The sequence below is a fragment of the Podarcis erhardii genome (genome assembly GCF_964252035.2).
Source record: "Podarcis erhardii genome assembly, chromosome: 7".
Classification (NCBI taxonomy): Eukaryota; Metazoa; Chordata; class Lepidosauria; order Squamata; family Lacertidae; genus Podarcis; species Podarcis erhardii.
In genome coordinates, this window is record NC_138511.1 from 18,308,160 (window position 1) to 18,330,202 (window position 22,043).

At 43.0% G+C, this 22,043-nt stretch overlaps 2 protein-coding genes and 1 long non-coding RNA gene across 17 annotated transcripts in view; 1 reads left to right on the forward strand and 2 right to left on the reverse strand.

Annotated features, from left to right (window-relative positions):
- The window catches only part of KIF1B (kinesin family member 1B), a 136,283-nt gene extending 123,699 nt beyond the window's left edge, over window positions 1-12,584 (reverse strand). For 5 of the 9 annotated variants that reach the window (XM_081870711.1, XM_081870708.1, XM_081870710.1 and 2 more), the window contains exons 1-2: window positions 12,390-12,572; window positions 2,331-2,494 (exon numbers count right to left, since the gene is read on the reverse strand). In XM_081870711.1, the coding sequence (XP_081726837.1) occupies window positions 2,331-2,436 (106 nt within the window). In that variant the 5' untranslated portion in view covers window positions 2,437-2,494; window positions 12,390-12,572. Of the gene's footprint in view, window positions 1-2,330; window positions 2,495-12,389 lie in introns of all 9 variants that reach the window. The other 4 variants (XM_081870713.1, XM_081870712.1, XM_081870714.1 and 1 more) reach the window with 2 other exon arrangements.
- Window positions 12,585-19,128: 6,544 nt separating this feature from the next.
- Window positions 19,129-22,043, reverse strand: part of UBE4B (ubiquitination factor E4B) — a 73,548-nt gene continuing 70,633 nt past the window's right edge. For all 7 annotated transcript variants that reach the window (XM_081870767.1, XM_081870766.1, XM_081870765.1 and 4 more), the window contains one exon: window positions 19,129-20,325. In XM_081870767.1, the coding sequence (XP_081726893.1) occupies window positions 20,264-20,325 (62 nt within the window). In that variant the 3' untranslated portion in view covers window positions 19,129-20,263. The remainder of the gene's footprint in view (window positions 20,326-22,043) is intronic.
- LOC309347064 lies at window positions 20,332-21,904 on the forward strand. The gene is made up of 2 exons (XR_014158809.1): window positions 20,332-21,409; window positions 21,445-21,904. It is a non-coding gene; the product is annotated as an uncharacterized lncRNA (long non-coding RNA).

A 22,043-nucleotide genomic window follows, 5' to 3' on the forward strand; every position in this document is an offset into this window, starting at 1 on the left:
TTAAGCTCAGTCCAGGCCAAAGCCATATGCAGATTTAGTCAAAATTACAATTCAATATTCAACTAGTATACCCAGAAAAGAGATAATCTGTGTCACTTCAGTGTCAATTGACTTTGTTAATTTTTTTTATTACTGACAGACAACTAGGAACCCAATCAAGCTCAGCCCAAAGAGCATGCATAGTTGGCATGTTTTAAAAGCAGAACACAGGAGTCAACCCATGCTGGATTACGGTAAATCATACATCTTCCCAAGCACTCACCCCACTCCCAATTTCCCAATAATCAGACAAACCTCTGATGTTTTACTCTAGGTGTTATTGTTTGTTCCAGAAGAGCCACCCTGGGGAGACCATTCCACAAATGGGGTGCCAATGCAGAAAAGGCCCATTCTCATGTTACCACCCTCCGGACCTTTTGTGAAGGAGGCACATGAAAAACGGCCTCAAGGTGATGATCACAGTGTCCAAGTCGGTCCATATGGGGAGAGGCAGTCCTTGAGAAACTGTTTATAATTCAAAGCCCAGAAACTAATTGCTAGCCAGTGCAGCTGAGCCACAATCAGTGTAATATGCTGAAACTGTCTTGCCCCTGGCCACACAGCACACCCCTCACTGGCCCCTGCATCACACCCAGAGAGTTTCTGCCTAGCTAGAATGTGCCTTTGAATTCTGATATGTCCTTCACTCACCTGGATGGAGGCTAGAGAGGAGTGGTGGGTGAGTGTGTGTAGAAATGAAAGATAAAATTCCTATTTGCTGTTCTACCTGTTTTGCCTCAGCTCTGCGTACCACTGGCATGTGGCCCTCAGAAGGCTGCCCACCAGGGAATACAGTCTTCAGGCACAAAGGAGTTGCTCACCCCTGCTCTAACCACTACAGCACATGGGCTAGATACAACACCACATACCCAGGACAGGCTGGAACAGGAGATACTCTACTATCATTCATGTAGTATATTTTTTTTTGGGGGGGGAAGGTTGAGATTAGAGGTTATTGACTCCTTTTAAAAAAGTGTATATGTCTGTACACACCTTCATGCTGCTCAGTAAGAACACAAGAGGGGTGGGGTGGGGTGGGGTGGGGAGACAAGAGCCTGTAAAAGCGTGTGAAAATAGTCCCCCCATTACCGCCTGAAAAGCAGCCTCTTCCCTTTCCACTTGCTCCTTTTCAGAAGATCCATTTTTCTGAACATTCCTTGCATAATTCCTACCTAATAGCACACTAGAAAAGCCCACCCTCAGATGACAAAGGCTCCAGGATATCTCTAATGCTACTTTCCCACAGTTATTAAGTGGGTCGAAGTGACTTAAGTCGGACCACCTGCTATTTCAATTTGCTTTTGTCTGCCTGGAGACGTTCCCCAAAAGGCTGCAGGTCAGAACATTCCCAGCAAAATCAGTTCAATAGAAAGATGCAAACGAAGCCTTTCCCTACTGAAGCAGCTACAGCTTGATCCTCAGAGCTTGTTCATTTATTTCTTTACAACTCTGTTCCTTGAAAACTACCATTTAGACAGTTATATCTATGATGACAGGTATGTACAGTACCAGGGGTTCAAACTGCCAGACCACAAAACAACAACACCAGGACACCTTTAATCATGGAATTGTTAACAAATTCATTTAAATAACACAGATGGGAGTTCAGAGAGAAAAGTACTCCTGATAACACATTACTGGGAAACTGACTACAACCAGCTTATAATTTGAGAGATTTTGTCTCTCTCAATTCAGGCCTTGTACATAGCAAGGAGTCATTCAACTTAACATACAGCAGAAAACACTCTCAGAATCAGGGGATGTGCTACTTCAGCAAACATCATGCTACTCTGTCTGGTTGCTAAGCAATACTTCAGCTTTCCCTCCCTCTTGGTTACCTGTCTTACTGATAGCAGAATTACCCCATAAATTGCAAACTGGGTGATCCCTGTTGTTACACTCCTCCTGGAAGCCACAAAAATGGAGCCACAGACCAAAAGGCATTTAAGCTTCCTCTCAAGCAAACACACATGCATAATGGACAACCATTCTGCCATATCCAAAGAGAAACTCATACAGAAATGATCGTGCAATGTTGCCAAAGAGAAGGAAGTCTCCAAATCACGTTTCTACTTTTGACATATCCACAGTAAGAGAAAGAGTATTAATAAGCAAAAATGCATTTAAGCAAATTATAACACCTTTCAAAAAAACTATCACAAGACTTATACAGAAAGAAAGGATTTCCTTAAATGAACCATTTGTCAATGACATAAGCTAGACAGTAACCAATTTACTGAGAATCTCATCAAGCAAAAGCCACTCCATCTGAAGATTTGCACCAAACTTACTGGTTGAGTTGCCTTGCATTTGTATGATGCATTTGGAATCTTTGCTGGTTTCTCGGGAATTAAAGGGTCTGACCCGGACAGCCACCTTGACTGAAGCGCCTGACATTTTGCAGGTCTCTTGTGTGTACTCCAGAAATTATGAGCGAAGGACTTCCACAGCTTTTCTCTCCTGGAGTTATCTTTTGAGAGAGAGAGAGAGAAATTCAATGATTTGAAAATACATTCCAGACATCTTGATGGTTGCTAGGATAATAGCTTAGCTCATTAGATACCCCCATACAGACAAATTTCATATTTTTTGGCTTCATGGAGGCCGAGCGTATCCAGGGTTACCCTCCTTCTTGCTAGCCACTGTCAAGAAATAGCTTTCAGGGGAAATGATTGTTTCCAGCCCCTCCCTTAAGGAGAAAACATGGAGCCTGCAAACTGACATCACTCCTGACTCAGAGGGATTAAAAGGACAGCCGTTCTTTGTGCTGCTTGTTCATTTTATCGGTACATGTGGAAAGCTTAAAAGAAACCTACACAACCCCAGGGATTTCCTCCATTCACAGAGTATATAAAAATTAAAATACATGCTGAGGTGGCTTTGCCTTTGAAGTCACCCTAAAAACAGCTCCCTCCCTCCTTGATTCTGTAGAAAAGAGGGAGGGAAGCAGGTTTCTGTTTGAAACATTTCTATCCTCGCAGCTGCTGGCTAACAAAGCAAATAGCCCAAATCACCAAGTTCCAGGAGCAAATAGCCATAGCGAAAAATGCAGTTTAGCTGGGAGAGAGAGTACATTGTGGGCAAATTATTGTGTTTCCGCAGATAGGCTTGAGAACAACTAATCCTGAATCAGCTAAGTGGGAGACTGGAGACTGGAGATATCATTTAGCACCCTCTCCTTTTATTAACTTGTTCTATTTACTGACATGGCTGTCCTTTTCTGGTCTATGTTGTTATTCCTTGTGTGAAAAAATAAATAATTTGAGTTTCGTTTAACGCAGGGTACACCAAAAGGACATCCAACTGAAGGCTATTCAAAAACATCTAACATCTTATACACAAATATACACAAAAATTATACACAGACGGCCTACCTGTAGAATTACAACTGGACATCCACAATACCCAGGTTTCACAATGGCACTATGTTATAAAGAATGTAGAGTGTGGTAAACCTTATTATTATGAATTAAACATTCCATTCCTTTGAGAAAACGTTCTGCAGCTCTTCATTTTAGATGCTATCCTCAGGTCAGCCTACATTGACAAAAGATATACTGTACTAGACTCTCTTAAGTAAAGACTGTGATCAGGAGGCAGTTGAGGATATTGTTCACTTTGTTTTAAGCGCCTAAAGTAGGATTCTCCCAGAGAGAGATTTGCTTTAGGGCATGGAGATTTGCCCTTTTTCTTGTCAAGGGCTGCATTCCCTTAGAAATAATACGCCACTGTTTGTATTAAACCATAGCTTACTTGTGAACATTTCTCTCCTTTAACACGTGAGTCATCATGTGGCTTCTCCCCTCCCATGTAGCACCCACGTGATTCAAACAAGCGATAGAATGACTTTTCACGTCATCCAAACCTGGATCATGGTTTGTTTCTTTCAAACAAACCATGAGCAGTAAATCATAAACAAACCAAAGTTTGTTCTCAGTTTATTTCTGGATTACCGTTCACGGTGCATTTGAAACAAACAAACAAATTTATCCTGAAATAGACATTTTTGCATGCAAATCTGCCTAATATAAACATTTTTGTAAAGGAGAATTCATTTCCTAACAGAATGCATTTTTACATGTTATTTTCATATAGACTTTACCCTAGTCTATGCATTCTTGTACACACTACTTGCCTGGAGAACACATGGCAAATGCAAAGAAATGCAAATCCTGAAGGATGGCTGCTTTTCAGTTCACATACTGTTTTAGAAAGTGCAAACTAGGTAGGTTCGCTTTTAAAGATTAAATGAATCCTTACTGCACCTCCATATTTTTTCACACTATGGCCCCTTTTCACAATGGTGAAGACAGGTTGCACGGTGAAATAAAGGAACTGGATGTGTCATCTTATTAGTCAGGTATTTGAGTAGTATAGCTAACTGGACAACTATTATACAGTATCTCACAGTAGCTACACATTTAGGAGACAGGTCATTTCCCCCACCCACCAAATAAAACGAGTAATGGCTGCTAGCTAACTCACAATTCCTCATGCATTCAAGAAATGCATGAGAAGAAAGTTACATATTAGCTTGTAGGTGTGTCTGCAAAAATCCGTAAGTTACAAACCAAGAGTTGAAGACAGCAGAGATGCATGAATGTTAATACTGCAATACTGTACTGTACAACTTTTGCCTTCTACAGTCTTTCATTATCATCAATTCAGCTGTCTTGGAACAGAACTAAAAGCACTTTGGATTAATGGACAAAAAACTTCTGGTAATATCATAGAAGGTACATTAAGTACTTTGGAATCCTCAACTTAAGTGTCCTTTTGTAGCTCCTTACACCACAAAGAAGATACAGCCTTCCTCATCCTTGAGCAGGGATTGCACACTGATGACCAAAACTGCTCTTTCCAATAATAAATCTCATCTCTACCATAATAGCTTGCGTTACACTGGTAATTTTGCTAAAGAATCAGAGGATAGCACAGCCTCCAACAGAATGAGAAAATCCAGCATTTACTCATTCAAAGCTACTTCATTTATGAGATTCCTCACTGCAGATGTTGTTGGACTCCAACTCCCACCAGCCTCAGTCAGAATGACCATTGTCAGGGATTATGGAATTGGAGTCCAGCAACATCTGGAAAGTGATGGATCTCACACCTCTGGTTTACTGTGCACCACAGTTACCAAGCTGGTCTGTTCTTCAAACTTGGGTATAATTCAATGGATTCATACTACACAAACAAGACAAATTCATGGAGGAGGACTATTGAAGGCTACTAGCCATAATGACTGTGCTCTGCCTCCAAAGTTAGAGGCACTAATGCTTCTGAATAGCAGTTGTTGGAAATCACAGGAGGAAAGAATGCTTGAATCTTGCTTGAATCCTGTGTGCATACATCCCACTGGCACCTGGTTCTAGGTTGCAGTCACCACACAGAATGTCTAGGCGTGCTTTTTACAATGGGATTTGTTGTTGTTAATAATAAGAATAAGAATAATTTCATTATTATACCGATTGATATTTTAAAGAAAGCAAAATCTCAAAATGGTTTACAACACATTGAAACATCAAATAAAACAATCCAGAATAACATAAATTCAAGCTTCAAGGAAAACAATTCAGATTTTTTTCTAAGTGTTGTTTTGTTTTCCTCATATTAATTTACCTACTTAACTTATATAGCTGCCTCATAGCAGAAGGACTCTAGGAAGTCAGTGTGGAGTAGTGGTTAGTGTCAGACTAAAACCTGGGAGGCCAGGGTTCAAATCCCCACTCAGTCATGGAGCTCACTTGGGCCAGCCACAGCCCTATGACCTGTGAGGTTAGCTGAGAAGGGGGTGAACCATATACTCCTTGCAGAAGAAAAGGTGGGATATAAATGCAATAAATAAGCTGTTCTGCTTACCTCAGGCATGGCCAAACTTGGCCCTCCAGCTGTTTTGGGGCTACAACTCCCATCATCCCTAGATAACAGGACCAGTGGTCAGGGATGATGGGAACTGTAGTCCCAAAACAGCTGGAGGGCCAAGTTTCGCCATGCCTGGCTTACCTGCTTAAGAAAGTTAGAAGGACCAACCAGATGGAGATGTCAGTCGCCAACCTGGCATCCAGAGATCTCCACATAGTCACAATTGGACCTGCCCCAGTCACAAAATGTGCCTGGTGCCTGGCTAATTTCTAACACTGGCCACTGGCCTGATCCACCAGACTCTTCTTTTGCTCTTATGCACATTTGTAGCAGACTTTAAATGTGTTAGAAAGAAATAGGGTCTTTTGCTTCACTGACTTTTTTTCTGCTTTACTCCATCACGATTCAGGTATTGTGTTCCTTCTCTCTTGAACAGCACCATCACTTTAGAATGCAAAATCTCAGAACAGAGAACATGCAAAGATGCAAAACAGTCAGTGTTTTGTGTTTGCTGGGTGTATTTGTTTTTAAAGAGACGGGCCCATTTATTGAGAGGTCAAAAGTGAGATTGGGGGCACACTTGCCAATTTAATCCTCTCTCTCTGACTTCAATATACAAAATGTGTAGCCTGACTAAATAAGCATGCTGGGAAACAACATTTCAATACACCATTCTTCTGAACAAGCCTTTTTTAGTAAGCTCACACACTGCCATCTGAAGTGCTGCTTTAATGCCTGTGCAGATGACGAAACCACTGAAAAACGGAATATGCTGCTGAACAGAGTGTTCCAGAGTCTTGTTAGAAGGGGAAAAAGATTTTTAAAGGAACTAGACTAAAAGCCACCAAACAAAAAACAGTAATTCTGACTATTTAGGCCTGTCCTGAGAGACACAACTCCACATTGTCTCTCAGAAAACAATTTTAGGCACCAAAGAAAGAAAAGTTGACAGCTGCAGGATGGGAAGGCAAGCTATAATCTACTTCTCCTTTACATCTGCAGGTGTGGCATTACCATTGTCTGGCCTCGGTCATGAACTGGATGCGAGCCAACAAACTGAAGCTGAATCCAGTGGGCAGTACCCTAGACCAGATGAATGATAGGTTGCCTGCTCCTGATGAGGTTACACTCCCTCTGAAGGAGCAGGTACACGGCTTGGGGGTACTTCTGGATCCTTTGTTGTCGCTTGAGGCTCAGGCGGCCTCAGTGGCACAGGGTGCCTTCCATCAGCTTCGGCTGGTGGCCCAGCTTTGCTAATATCTGGACAGGGATAGCCTAACATCTGTCATCTATGCTCTGGTAACATCTAAGTTACATTACTGCAACACATTTATATGCAGGGCTGCCTCTGAAGATGATTCAGAAACTTCAGCTGGTGCAGAATCCGGTAGCCAGGTTGCTCACCAGGGCAAGACGATTTCAGCATATTACACTGATCTTGACCTGACTGCACTGGCTGCCAATTAGTTTCTGGGCCCAATTCAAAGTGTTGCTTTTGACCTATAAAGCCTTAAACAGCTCAGGATCGCAATACCTCAAGGACCACCTATTCTCATATAAACCAAGTCAGACACTGCGACCATCAACTGAGGCCCTTTCTTCATCTGCCTCCTACACAAGAGGTCCAGAGGGTGGCAACATAAGAATGGGCCTTTTCTGCGGTGGCTCCCCATTTGTGGAATGCTCTCCCCAGGGGGGCTCGCCTTCTACCTTCATTACATAACCAGGCAAAATCATTTCTTTATTACCAGCCATTTGACTGATTAACATTCCATGGTCTTTTAAATGTGTTTCTGGGAGGGGGGGTTATTGGTTTCTATTGGTTTCTTTTGGTTTCATTATGTATTTTGTGTTCTTGTTTTGTATTTTTATGTTGTGAACCCCTATGATCCTCAAATGGTGGTATATTATTATTATTATTATTATTATTATTATTATTATTTCCTACATCCCAGTTGTTAGGAGCATTTTCAGCAAAAAACTGAATTTGCTGCAATTTGTTGCAAACTGCAATTTGAAAAGGTGCAATAATGAAGCTTGGGTGCTTTCATCTGTGTTTAAGTAATATATGGAACTAAAAAGGTTTCACAAAAGTAAGGCACAGCCTCCAGCCTCACAACACCTTGTAAAAGGTGTTAAAGTTGTTTGCCTAAGGAAGCAGCTATCAAAGTCATCTGACAACTGGCAAACTACAGTTCAGAGGTTGAGCACCTGCTTTGTGTGAAAAGGTCCCAGATGCAATCTCTGGGATAACCAGTTAAAAGGATGTCAAGAGGAGGTGACAGGAAAGATCTTCTACCTGAGACACATCTACCAGCCAATGTAGCCAATACTAGGATAGATTTACAAATAGACTGACTGGTGTAAAGTGGCTTCCTATGTTCCAGTTTATAAACTGAATCACAAAGGGTGCGCCATGCTCCCTACCCCACACAATAGGGTGAAACCACTTTGTGTCTGCTTCCCAGTGCATGTAACTTTTTCTCTTTTTTTCTTTTTTTGATGGGGGAGGAGAAGAATACATTATGAAGTATATACTTCCCATCTCAGAAACTGACAGTGACATTCCATTCTGAACATGAGAGACCAGCAGAGGCTAAAACTTAAAAAAACACAAATGACAGACTGGCCATTTGTCATGATAGATACTAGTCTAAGGATGAAAAATGTGGTGCCTTCCACAGTTTGTTGGAACTCCAACTCCCAACAGCCTTGACCACTGGTCATGCTGGCTGGGGCTGATACAAATTGGGAGTCCAACATTTAGAGGGTGAGAGGTTCTTCATCCGTTTCATGTATGGTCCCAGTGGAGAGAAGTTTTTGTCCTCCCTCTCATATAAAACTAGAACTAAGGGTCACTCAGTGACCAGTAGTAGGTTCAGGACTCATATCTTAGGGCTTCTTAGGGATTCACTACTATTATATGTAATGATTATATGTAACGACCTTTCAAAAATCCCAAGGGCCCCTGGCTGGCCAGGAATGCAAGAGTCCAAAAGCTTTTTCTAGCAGAGTTGGCAAAAACTTTACAGCTAGTTCAGCAAAACAATTAGCCATCACTTCTACTGGAGGACTAAACATCTCAAAAAAGCTACTCGGGCCTGTTGGGTACCACACCTCTATCTTCATGCCCTCCACTTTTTCTCTTGCATCTTCCATCCTAGTCCCTGCCAGACAAATACCAAATCATTGGGTGGAATTAATTCCAGGAATATTATCTAAAACAAACCCAAGCAAATATTTTTGATTGGCTTCATGTGTTTTCTATGTTTCCTTAGCACACAGTACACACAACCATATAAAAGTTCCACAAACCAGACGGATAAATTAATGGGAAGCCAAAGCTGGCCTTTAAAACTATTAAGGGCAATGCATGTTACCTTTTGAATTAAAATCTGACCACCTTCGACAAAAATCTCACCATGACTAAGATGACAACTGAAACCAGGTCAGAGATTAATGTATGCAAAGTTAACTTAGAAGCATCCCTGGAGAGAGTATGTGTGAATACTCATAGAGAGTATGTGTAAAATTTTACGTTCTCTAACAGGGAAAGAGACAGGCAGAGGCCTGGTGTCTATCATCTTAATACAGACTGGTAACTGTTTTAAATTTAAATGAAAGCAGCAGTACCAAGCATCTGAATGCTATCAAGTTAGGCATCAGTCACAAAACCACATTTTTTCCTTCATACTGCTACAGCTATGGAAGCTGTATGACAGAGACACTTAAATACCTTCCATCGTCATCATCTATTTCTATAGAGTTGAATATCCACTTAGCACTTTATAATAAATAAAAATTCACAGCAGTCACTGTGTGCAGCCAGTAAGATGGAGACAAAAGGAAAAGGAGGGTGGAAGGACTAGGGCAAAAGCTTTAAAATCTTTGCTCCATACAGAGAAACATCAAATTTCACAGTAAGAAATATTACATAATATAATACACAGAGAGAGATGTACAATATAAAAAGGCAACTCACAGAGTCCTACAACCCCACCCTCGAAAATTCAACTTGAGCAGGCACAGACACAACTATGAAGATGCAAGCAGGCCATGACAATTAACAGACAACTCCATGAAACCCGGTGAGCATTTGCACTAAAGCCATTGATTCCAAAAGAGTATTTTTTGACCTTCTGCCCCATCCCTGATTAAGCTCCTAGAGGACTGTCGGATCATCATCCCAATATGGCTGCCCCGTAATTGTGCTGTGCTGGATATAGAGGAAAGGGGGGGTGGGGAAACGCATCAAAACAAAACGGCAGCTGTTTATGGCAGAGAAGAGGAAAAGCTGGGGAGAGAGGTAGGGAAAAGACAAACACAGAGGTTCCTGCATTTCCCAAACAAGTCACTGCTGTAGGGAATTGGGGTTGGGGAAGAGACAGAAATTAATATAGAATGAAGGAGAATTCTGCTTCAAACCCCGCCCTGCTTAAAAGATGAAGCTGCAACAGAGCTTCAGCGAAAAAGGATGCAAACATTGAAAACTGCTCTCTTAAAATAAATATGAGGCTACGGGTCCCACTCAGGAGAGGGTTCACAGTGGGGAAACTGGAAGCAGAACTGATGGAGATGGGGGGCTGAGATTCAAAGGGATTTCTTTATTGAGGGAAGTATTTACTGAGATTTGCAGAGATTCACAAAATATATCTGTGATGGAGCTAGGGAGCTATGAAGTATAAATGCTTTATTTTGAGGAGTGTCACTGACTACCACCATCACAGCAACTATGTTGTTGGGATCTTAAATTAGATGTCACTAGGGAAGCGGGGGGGGGGGACTGGAGAGAGGGAGATAAATAAAGAAAAAAGAAAGATGATTCAAATTTGGCTAGATTGAGAGGCATTCTCTCTGAATATTTAGAGACCAGGCAATCAAGAGATCTCAAACTATGTATGGTCCCAATATAAAAATGCCTCTAGGAGGAACTTGGAATTAGTAATAAGAAGGGGGACTGTAAGGAATCTCCATTTGGAATTGACTGGGGGGAGGGGGGAGAAAAACTGGAACTGGCAAAGGAAAAGAAGTCAATAGGATGACGGGGTTGTTCCTAGTCTGTTCAAAGGAGAGGAAGGAGAATGCAAGGAAATTGCTGATTACAATAAATATACAGTATACAAGAGACATGTTTATTTGTTTAGCTGCACAGATATAGCAGGGCTAGAAAATCACAGTCTTCTAACTGCTAGGAATTTAAAGAGGTTTTTAGTTTCTAGCTATGTCTGTATTCTGCAGTTCAGCACACAATCTTGTGAGTCAGTGATACACTTAGGCATACTTAATCCATACCTTGTATATATACACAGCTACATGCATAAATTATGTGCTATTATCATACACACACCTCTGCCCCCATTCTCCCAATGACACATCCCATAGAGATTCCCACCCCCTAAATGCCTCAGCCAGCTAGGATCCAACAATATCTTTGGAGCACAGGTATTTTGAATTTAAAGGTTAAAGAACGGCCTCCTCTTACACTTACTGGCGTGTAAGCCATCAGTGGAGCTAACACCTACAAAAAAGAGGCATAAATGGAAGGTCATTTGTAACACATGTATGTATGTATTCCAGACCCTAACATTCGGGCAGGGGGCAGGAAAAATATGGTTTAAAAGCCAAATACATGATTATACTTAATATTAATTTGTTATTACTACATCTTATATTGAGCTGATTATATTTTATTATGCCTCTGATGTTTGCAAGTGGCAGTATGAAAACCATGATCATTAATTATTATTAACAACTATTATCATTTCACTACTAATACTAATCACACTATGGCCACCATCCTCTTGGATGTCACTTGGGGTCATATGTTTGCCGGGGAGAACCCCCCCCTATATAGATTAATATGGAAGGAGTGGGGTGTCATCACCTGACCAACCCAGAGATCAACCATATCCACCTTTGTGTACCCCATCCCTCCATCCACCTGATCCCCTCAATTGTGGGGGAGGGGCTGAAAACAGTTGGAGGAAAGACAGGGCAAGGAGAAGGGGGGGGGAGACAGAGGATAATTGGGGGGGGAGAGAAAGAAATGGCAATCCCCTTCCCGCACATGCAGATCCACCTACATTATCCCTTCCTGGGTGGCTTTTTTTGGGGGGTGGAGTGGCCGCCCACATAGGAAGCTGCTTTATACTTCTGAGTCAGGCCATTTGGCCCAACAGCTCAGTATTGCCCGCTCCGACCGGCAGCAACTCTCCCGGGGTGAGTGTTCAAAGACAGGCCAGCCCTACCTGGAGCTGCTGCCAACGGCTTTGGCCCTTTTTGAGGCAGATGCTCCGACCGCGGAGCCACAGCCCCAATGGAGAATTTAGGGACAGGGCGGGGTGGGGAGGGGGAAGCCGGGATGGAGACCATATGGATGAACAGGAAAGGGGGGGAGGGAGGCTTCAAGGATGAGCCCCTCCCCCCACCAGCTCTTTTCCCTCCCTTCCCCCCACCCTCTCACGTGACCAACAACCGCCCGTCACCCCCCACCCCTTTTACCTCAGTGCAGTCAAGGGCGGAGGCGACACCGGCGCCGCCGTCAAATCAGCAGCCTGGCGGGGGACAACGAGCGGCGACGAAGCCAGCGGGACAGAGGCCGCCCAGCCCCATCACGGAGCCCCCAGGCCGGGGAAGAGCGGCATCACAGAAAGGAGCGGCGGGGCGGGGAGAGGACGAGGATAACAAGAGGGATCGAACCGCCTGACAGGAGCGTCGCGGCTACACTGGCAAGAGAAGGGGCTGGAATCGATTCTCTCCACCCAGAGGGAAAGGCTCCGCCCCCGTACCCGCTCGACGACCTCCAATCAGACGCGGGGAGATGTCGGCTCGCCGGGCGAATGCGGAAGCCGATAGGCGGCTTGAGCTGTCGGTCCTCAAGCCGAGGTGGGAGGGGTCTGTGGAAAGGATTCACCTGCCAATCTCGGAGTGCCTCTCGGCCAATCCAATTAAGGAAAGGCATCGCGAAGGTGGGACGGCAGCGGCGGAGGCAGCCAATTAGAGTTCGAAAAAGGAATTATTTCTCTATAGCTCTCAGAGCTCTGGCCTAAGAATGCTCCTCAGGAGTCCTTTCGGTGGCTGCGTAGGAATACGCGGGTGCTCCCTCTTGCGGGGGAAGAAAGTAAGCCGATGACGGAACCTTCCGCAGGGAGCTATAAAAAGGGAGGCGATGGAGTTCACTCATCCAGTAGATGCTTGTCCTTTTTTATTTTTTTTTACCTCAGTGGAGGGGAAATTCGGTGGAAGATTGTGCTTTTTATTGAGAGAGACAAAGAAGGGAGAGCTTTAAGTCACGAATCTACTGGGGAAGCCGAGTTTTATCAAAGGGATTCAGACGTTTTAGGAAGATAAAGGCTGAGAGGGGCTCAGAGGAAGGGCGGAAGGAGCACTACCAGTTCACAAGTTACCCCTCCACACACACACGTGTAAAAATGAATGTGTGAATGCAGGAACCCTGTTTGCTATCATAGAGAGGGGCTGTACAGTACACCCGAGTTTCCCGTGGCTCCTGCTCTCACTAGTACACTTGGAACCAATCCCAAGTTTTCTACTGTGTAAATGTGTGAAGCAACCTTGGGAGGCGAAGATTGGGAAGAAAAACCTAAAGCACAGGTTGCAAGAGGTCTAAAAAATAAGTATCTTCCTTCTTTCCTCTAATGCCCCTTCAAGCATACCTATTTAAAAAAACTTACAGCTTTTAACTGGAAGGAAGTTGTAAGGAATGTTGCATTATTTTATTGTTGTTAGCCGCCCTGAGTCCGGCTTCGGCTGGGGAGGGCGGGATATAAATAAAAAAATTATTATTATTATTATTATTATTAAGGGAGGATTTAAAATTCCAATAACTGAGTCAAATAGAGGGGGGAAGATTAAATTAGGACTTTAAAAAAATGTTTACCACACATTTTTGTTGGCTCAGGATGATCACACCCGTTTCATCCTCAGGACAACTCTGTAAGGTTGGTTAGGCTGAGAGTGACTGGCCCAACTGGCTTTCAGATAAGCAAAAGCAAATGATGAGGATGCAATAAATATTATAAAGGGGCTGATAACAAAATGTAAATTAGGAAGGGAAGAGCATGGAGAGGGCATGGCTGTGGCTAGTGGAGTGATCTACATAAGGCAGTGCCAAAAGGGGGAAGTGGCTCCCCAAAACAAGGAGGTTGCTCACCACCCCATTGCTGAACTGTCATTAACATATACTTAGCACTTTCTGTGCCCTCCATTTCCCCCCTCATAACAACATGGGCATAGCCAGGATTTGGGGGGGGGGGGCAGGATTTTTGTTGAGAGCAGAACTGAGCTATCTGTGACACAACTGGTCAGTTAGTTAATTTTTTTAATTATTATTTACTTGATGGGGGGGGCGGGAGCTGCACCCCCTGCCCCTCTCTGGCTATGCCCACACGTAGCACCACTCATGGTATTAATCATCCTCCATAAAGTGCTGGGGATGTGAGTAATGGAAAGGAAGTAAACCCTCTCCCCATCACCACTATGCAGAAAATTTAAATAAATGGTTGAAGTTAGGTGATCACTCAGGTGATTATGGAAGGAAACAACCATTGCATGCTGAATGTCCTAGGTTAAGATGAGGATTAGTTAAGAACTTCTGGCCCGTGGACCTAATCAGGCTTAATTTGGCCTGTTTTGCCTATGCTTGATCCCATTTGTTGTTCCTTTCCAAGTGAAGTTTGCATTGGGTGCCAGGTTTAAACATTGGATCCTGATAAGATCCGCCCAAGTGGATCTGATGCCTGCCAAACAATTTAAATGGTACCGTTTACCTTCCCGCCGGAGCGGTACCTATTTATCTACTTACACTTTGACGTGCTTTCGAACTGCTAGGTTGGCAGGAGCAGGGACCGAGCAACAGGAGCTCACCCCGTCATGGGGATTCGAACCGCCAACCTTCTGATCAGCAAGTCCTAGGCTCTGTGGTTTAACCCACAGCGCCACCTGCACTTTGCTGCATATTTTGTGATTTTAAATATCTGCTGGGGTTCTGTCACCAAGGAATACTTGCTCCAAACCTGGATCCTGACATCTAAGGAATTATTGTTTTATACCTATTCCCCCCCCCCCTTGCACCAATACTTTCCAGGTGCAGGACTTCTTTGCAAGTATGGATGGGCCCTTAGGATTAACACTGGAGACAACCCTGTTTCTGCTACATGCTTCTTGCCTCTAGGGCTACATACGCACTGTAAATTTAAAACACATGGCTGCCTGCTAAATAATAATCATAAACATGGGAACTGTAGTTTAAGGGGCAGCCACAGTTCCCAGAATTACAGTATTTGGGAGAGAGTGATGTGCCTTAAATATATGGTGTGTATGCAGCCTTGGTAAGCAACTAGGGGGCCATCTGGTTTGATTTAGTACTCCTGTGGGCCCTGTTTGTTTCATCTCTGTAGCAAATCACATGCTTTTTGAGGCATGTGGGGTCATGGGAGAGAGTAGACTGCTTGCTAGTTCATCTTAGCTGCCCTCCTGCCTCTTGCAATTAGTCTCATCTTGAAATCCTTGTCCCACTAACAATCAGATGTATCCTGGAGGCAGCTTTCTTTATCTCATGGAACATGACATGTCAGGTGTTATAACTATATAGTAGCTGGAAGGGGGTAAATAAAAGTATGTAACCAAGAGAGAGATCAACCCCACTCAACAACATCTAGCATTTGATAGCTGAGGGTTAAGCAAGGATACAGTAATTTCATTTCTTTAGTACCTAGTGTTTTGTATCTTTTTTCCTCCTATTAGTTTTTCTGGTGTTTCTGCCTGCCTCTAAATTATTGGGATTAAGAGTGTTAGACTAGGGGTTATCAGACTTTCTAACCCCAGGGCCCAGTTGAGAGGACAGAAATGGTGGTAGATGGAAGCAGAGTTGGCCATAATCAGCTGGCCATTACTGACATTGCTTTCTAGCGGTATCTAACCTATATCTGGAAATTCCTTCACCATGGCATTTTCATTGTGGCAAGTAGCTCCACAGCTCAGCTTTCTTTAAGGTCAGTATAAGCCTCCCGAGTTTAGGCAAGTATGCTGATGTAGAGGCTCTAAATGGAGACTTTTTATTTTCCCCTCACCACCCACCCCACAGGACTCCTAAAATATATATACCTATCTTCTGCAATTTCTTATCTCAACTTGTACCTTATCTCCACCCACTCCCAGTTCATCCCTCTTCCTATGACACCTTCCCTCTTACCCCTTTCTTTCTGTCACGTTTGTTTATTATGAATGATAATAACAATTTCATTCAATTGGTAATGGTAATAATGACCCTTTAATCACTTTCTAACTTTGTCCCAACACTGGCAACCCAGCCAGATGGGTGGGGTTATTGTATTGTTTTTATTGTTATTTCCTCTGAAAGTGGGTCAAGGCCCATTGGTGAGTCCTGTTTGAGAAATACATTAAAATATTTGACATAATACATGTGACGCACCAGGAGTTTCCAATGATTGAAGAAACTTGTTACCCATATTTTGTAAGCACTTGCCCCTGCAGAAGAGAAGGGGGTTTATGCCCACTTCAAGGACTGTTCCTCAGATCCAGCAAGCTGGCATTTTACTCTCTGCCATGCTCATAACTCTTTTCTTCATATGAATATTAAAGCAGGCTTTGTTCAGGAACTGCTGTATAATCTAAAGATATGGCTGCGCCCCTTTAAAAATGTATGGCGTCTTGGTTTCTATTTTAGCCTGCCAATTGATTTGTGGCTGCTGTCCATCCCAGAACTCTATCCAGGGAACAGATCCTTTTTGCTAAACACTCAGCTTAGCTTGGGACAGCTGTGATTAATTTGCCTTTTAAGTGGTTGGGGGAGATTGGGGTTTCAAAAACGTATTTCTTGCAGAGTTGCTGAGATTTCAAAACAAAGTTGGGCTCTCAAGATCAGGGTGGGGAACCTTCTTTAAAAGCTTGAGGGCCACATTCACTTGTGGAGAAGCTTCTAGGAGCCACATACCAGTGGTGACTGTGGCCAGAATCAAAAGTGGGTTCAGCAGCAGGTGACAGGACTCTTACCTCTGTTCAGTAAGCTGCATTCAATCCATGTAGAAGCCACATATTTTTACACCCAAACACATCTCTCCATCCTAAGAGATGGGATCCTAAGAGAGGGGCAAGCAAATTCCAGAGCACAGGTTCAGTAACTAAGAAATCCCATCTCTTAGGATTTTCCTCATTGTGGCAACATTTCATGTTGGATGTGCATCATGCATTTCTGATTTTAAAATGTTTGTTTTGTGTACAGTGGTGCCTCGCAAGACGAAAATAATCTGTTCCGCGAGTTTGTCTTGCGAAGCATCCCTATTAGTGGCTTAGCGCCTATTAGTGGCTTAGCGGCTTAGAAAAAGGGGGGGAAAGGGAAAAGACTCGCAAGACGTTTTCGTCTTGCGAAGCAAGCCCATAGGGAAATTCGTCTTGCGAAGCGCCTCGAAAAACAGAAAACCCTTTCGTCTAGCGGGTTTTTCGTCTTGCGAGGCATTCATCTTGCGGGGCACCACTGTAGAGTTATTTACACCGGCTGCTTGCTTGCCCTGAACCCATTAAGTTAGAATGGAACATAGGTCGTTCACTTCAATATGAAAGGGATATGCTTATTCTGTTTAGGCTGATGTGTTTTATCAATCTAATCTATTTAATGTATTCCATTGTGCTTTGACATTGTAAAGGTAAAGGACCCCTGGACAGTTAAGTCCAGTCAAAGACAACTATGAGGTTGCAGCACTCATCTCGCTTTCAGGCCGAGGGAGCCAACATTTGTCCACAGACAGCTTTTTGGGTCATGTTGCCAGTAGGACTAAACCACTTCTGGTGCAATGGGACACCGTGACAGAAGCCAGAGTGCACAGAAACAGTGTTTACCTTCCCGCTGCAATGGTAGCTATTTATCTACTTGCACTGGCATGCTTTCAAACTGCTAGAAGCTGGGACAGAGCAACAAGAGCTCACTCCGTTGTGCGGATTCAAACTGCTGACCTTTTGATTCAAACTGCAAGCCCAAGAGGTTCAGTGGTTTAGACCACAGCACAACCTGTGTCCCATTGACATTGTATCCTGCTTTGGGCCTATTAGTGGTGAATAAACAGGTAATGATTTTTTTAAAATAAACCAATACCAGCAGAATGGCTAATGAGGGGAATAATTTTAAGTAAGTGTGGTATTTGATTTTTCAATTTATAAATAGGGAGCAGACGATGTCAGACCTCAAGTCACAGGTTTATTATTAGAAGAACTTACAAACTGCTTCATTTTTTAAAATTTGAAAGTGATATACTATGGAAGGTAGTATATCTTGATTTGATTTGATTTGCAAATCTTGATTTGATTTGCAAATCTTGATTTGATTTGATTTGCAAATCTTGATTTGATTTGATTTGCAAATCAAAACAGGGCTGTATCCACACAGAAGTGTGTCTGGCACCATCATTACACAGCTTCCAGAAAATGCTGAACACACACCTTCTTTACCCTGGCTTTTGAAATGTGAGTGGCCTGTTTTTTAGGACCCACCTAATTTTATGACTGTAAATAATAAGCTGTTTGAAATACTGTGTTTTAGTGTCAGAATCCACCCTGGGACCTTAGAGTGAAGGGCAAGTAAGAAATAAATAAGAAATATTACATAGTCGTACCTTGGTTTTCGGACAGCTTAGTTCTCGAACGTTTTGGCTCCTGAACGCCGCAAACCCAGAAGCAACTGTTCCGGTTTGTGAACTATTTTTGGAAGGTGAATGTCCTACGGTGCTTCCGCGGCTTCCAATTGGCTACAGGAGCTTCCTGCAGCCAATCAGAAGCCGCACCTTGGTTTCCGAACGTTTTGGATGTCGAATGGACTTCTGGGACGGATTCCATTCGACTTCCAAGGTAAGACTGTACTAAAGTCCAACCTGCACATTTCCAACTCTGATTCAGCAGCCCACACAACCACCCACCTGCAGCATGCATATAACATATGTAAAGGAGACATACACACTGAAGGGTTATTGTGAATGTGTATCACCATTTATTGTAGTTCAAGAATCAGGAACTGAACAGAGGACACTGTCAGCAAAAAGAAAAAGAAAGAAAAAGAAAACATTTCTTTTCAGGCTTTTTTTTTTAAACACTGTGGTTTCAAATCCTTTTTAAAAAGGAAATTCAAGTATCTTTAAGCAGGGGGCAGTCATACAAAAATGTTTCGTCTTTTTTATATAGTTTCTGTGTTTTTCTTAAAAAAAAAAAGCAAGTCTACATTTTTTTCTGCACCCTTTTTTTCTTTTTTTTTGCTTTGGTAAGGCCAAGCCATGGATACAAAACTGGTACGCAACATAAAAATGGATATTCCTGCCTTCACTGGTAGGTGCTGAGACTTAAAATGATCTGCCCCGCTTGGGAAACAAACTCTTAAAAGACTCAGAATCATCATCATTTAGCTTATTAGATCTCTGGCTTTAAAAACAAAAAAAAAAACCCTAAAGCGTTTAAGCGTCTCCCAAAAGACAAAAATCCAATGTGCAAAAAGAAAAGAAAAGAAAAAGGCAGGGGCAGCGGGGGAGAGAAAAGGAAATCTGCCATTGTGGATTACTCTTCTCATGTATGGCTGACCAAATAAAAATAAATGAATATGTGTAATAGAAAAATATGATTCCCTCCCCAAGATTAACACTTGTTGCAGGCACACTTATCTTTTCAAGATTATGTTCTCTTGGGGCTAGAGAAGGATTTTTTTTTTTTTAATATACAGGGAACATTTGCTTCACATTACAGAAAAAAAAACGGAGAGGGTAGTGTAGGAAAAGTTAACAGGGAAGAAAAGAAAGTGTGTATGTGTGATGGGGGTCACTTTAGCAGCAAAATGTTCAAGGTTTCAACCACAATCAAATTAACGGAGACCTGGCAATATTTTTAAAACAAAAACAACACAACATGTTGAGGGTTTTGCTTCCCTGATCCACATGTCTTCCAGGTTTGTTTTTTTAATTTTAAAAAAAGGAATTCAAGCTGTATAAACCCCAATTATGAGATGTCAGAGGATTTTTGCCTCATAACAAGAGCCAGCTTCCTAAACTTATCCCCCACAACGTTATCGACCGGCGTGTTTGATCACTTAAATATATGTACAAGAATTAAGCTGCTTTTTAAAATTTTTGTTGTTCCTTCTCTTCATCCACATGCTTGTATGTCGTTTTGCAGCAGGAGGAGCAGCAGCAGCAGCAGCAGCAGCAGCAGCAACAGGCACTGTGTGAGCTCCAGCCCAGCCAGCTTCCACTTCCAAAAGAATCAGCACATTCCCCCACGCCTCAATCCCCTTCGTCCTGCTCTTCACAGTTGACCTTGGCATGTGTGCTGCCAGGCAGGAGGAGGGTCCTCAATGGTCAGTGTTCTGTTTGTCTCTCATCCAGGCTTGGATTTGCTCTTTGAGCTCTGGCACTGAGTAGGGGGAGTAAAGAGGGGGAAGGAAAGTTAAACACAAAATACCTCACCGTAACAAAGCTCAGTGGTTGAGCATCTGCTTTGTGTGCAGGAGGTCCTGTGTCTAATCTCCAGGTTGGGCTGGGAATATTCCCTGCCCGAAAAACTGGAAAGCCACTGCCAGTCAGTGCAGAAACAATGCTGAGCTTGATGGTGTGGCACAGTATAAGGCAGCTTCTCGTGTCCACTCAGAGCACACGGAGCAACGAACATCACAAACATTTTAAAACATCAGAGAAGCATTCATGTGCAAAGTCCTCCTAAAATGAAACGGGACAGTGCCTGTCTGACTTCTAGTGGGAGCGAGTTCCACAAAAACAGCTCCTCAACACTGAAGACATATAATAATAATAATAATAATAATAATAATAATAATAATAATAATAATAATAATTTATTATTTATACCCCACCCATCTGGCTGAGTTTCCCCAGCCACTCTGGGCAGCTCCCAATCAAGTATTAAAAACAATACAGCATTAAATGTTAAAAGCTTCCCTGAACAGGGCTGCCTTCAGATGTCTTTTAAAGATAGGATAGCTACTTATTTCCTTCACATCTGAAGGGAGGGTGTTCCACAGGGTGGGCGCCATTACCGAGAAGGCCCTCTGTCTGGTTCCCTGTATCTTGGCTTCTCGCAATGAGGGAACCGCCAGAAGGCCCTCGGCGCTGGATCTCAGTGTCCAGGCTGAACAATGGGGGTGGAGACGCTCCTTCAGGTATACAGGACCGAGGCCATTTAGGGCTTTAAAGGTCAGCACCAACACTTTGAATTGTGCTTGGAAACGTACTGGGAGCCAATGCAGATCTCTCAGAACCGGTGTTATGTGGTCCCAGCAGCCACTCCCAGTCACCAGTCTAGCTGCCGCATTCTGGATTAATTTCCAGATTTCCATGATTTCTTGTTGGTGCGAGTTGTGCTTTTGGTCCATGGAGGACCACAAATAGTGCTCTCCCCCAAAGATGAACTCAGTGATTGACTTGTATAGGGCAAGAAGGTCCTTAAAGTACCCTGGGCCTAAGTAATCTGTGGACTTTATACAGTAGCACAAGAAACGTGAATCTGGCCCGGTATCAGATAGGAAGCCAGTGCAGACTTTAAGGGAGAGCTGGGCACATTAATGGAAGAGCAGAGGTGCATCAATGACTGCCAGCCATGACAAGCTGAGTTGGCCATAATGCACTATATGGCCCAAGCAACATTCTTATGCAGGTGACATATCAGCAGATGAGGAATGAGGAAATTCAGTCCCTCAAGACAACAGCAGAAGCATAGAGCAAGGGTGATCCCTCAGATGTTGCCAGACTACAATTTCATGGTTGCCATGGACAGTATCTTTCAGCTATCAGAGCTTCCATCTGTAGAGATTGCAGAATTTCGCAGAGGGATCCCTCCCTGCTTAAAAAGCAGACAACCTTCTGCTGAATTTGTTCCATTTGGGGCCATTTTGTGTGTGATGGTTTTGTTCTTGTAACTCTGGAGTTTTATTGTTGAAAGCTTAGAATATAAATAAATATAAGTGAACATCTTGATAAAAGATTTTGGGGTGTCAGATTGCTCTACTATAGGCCAATGTCCAAGAGAAGGTTGTGGGGTTTTTTTTTGTTTTTTTGCTTATTAATTGTATTAATTTGAGTATTAATCTCAAAAAAAATCACCAGCTATCAGCTCCCTTA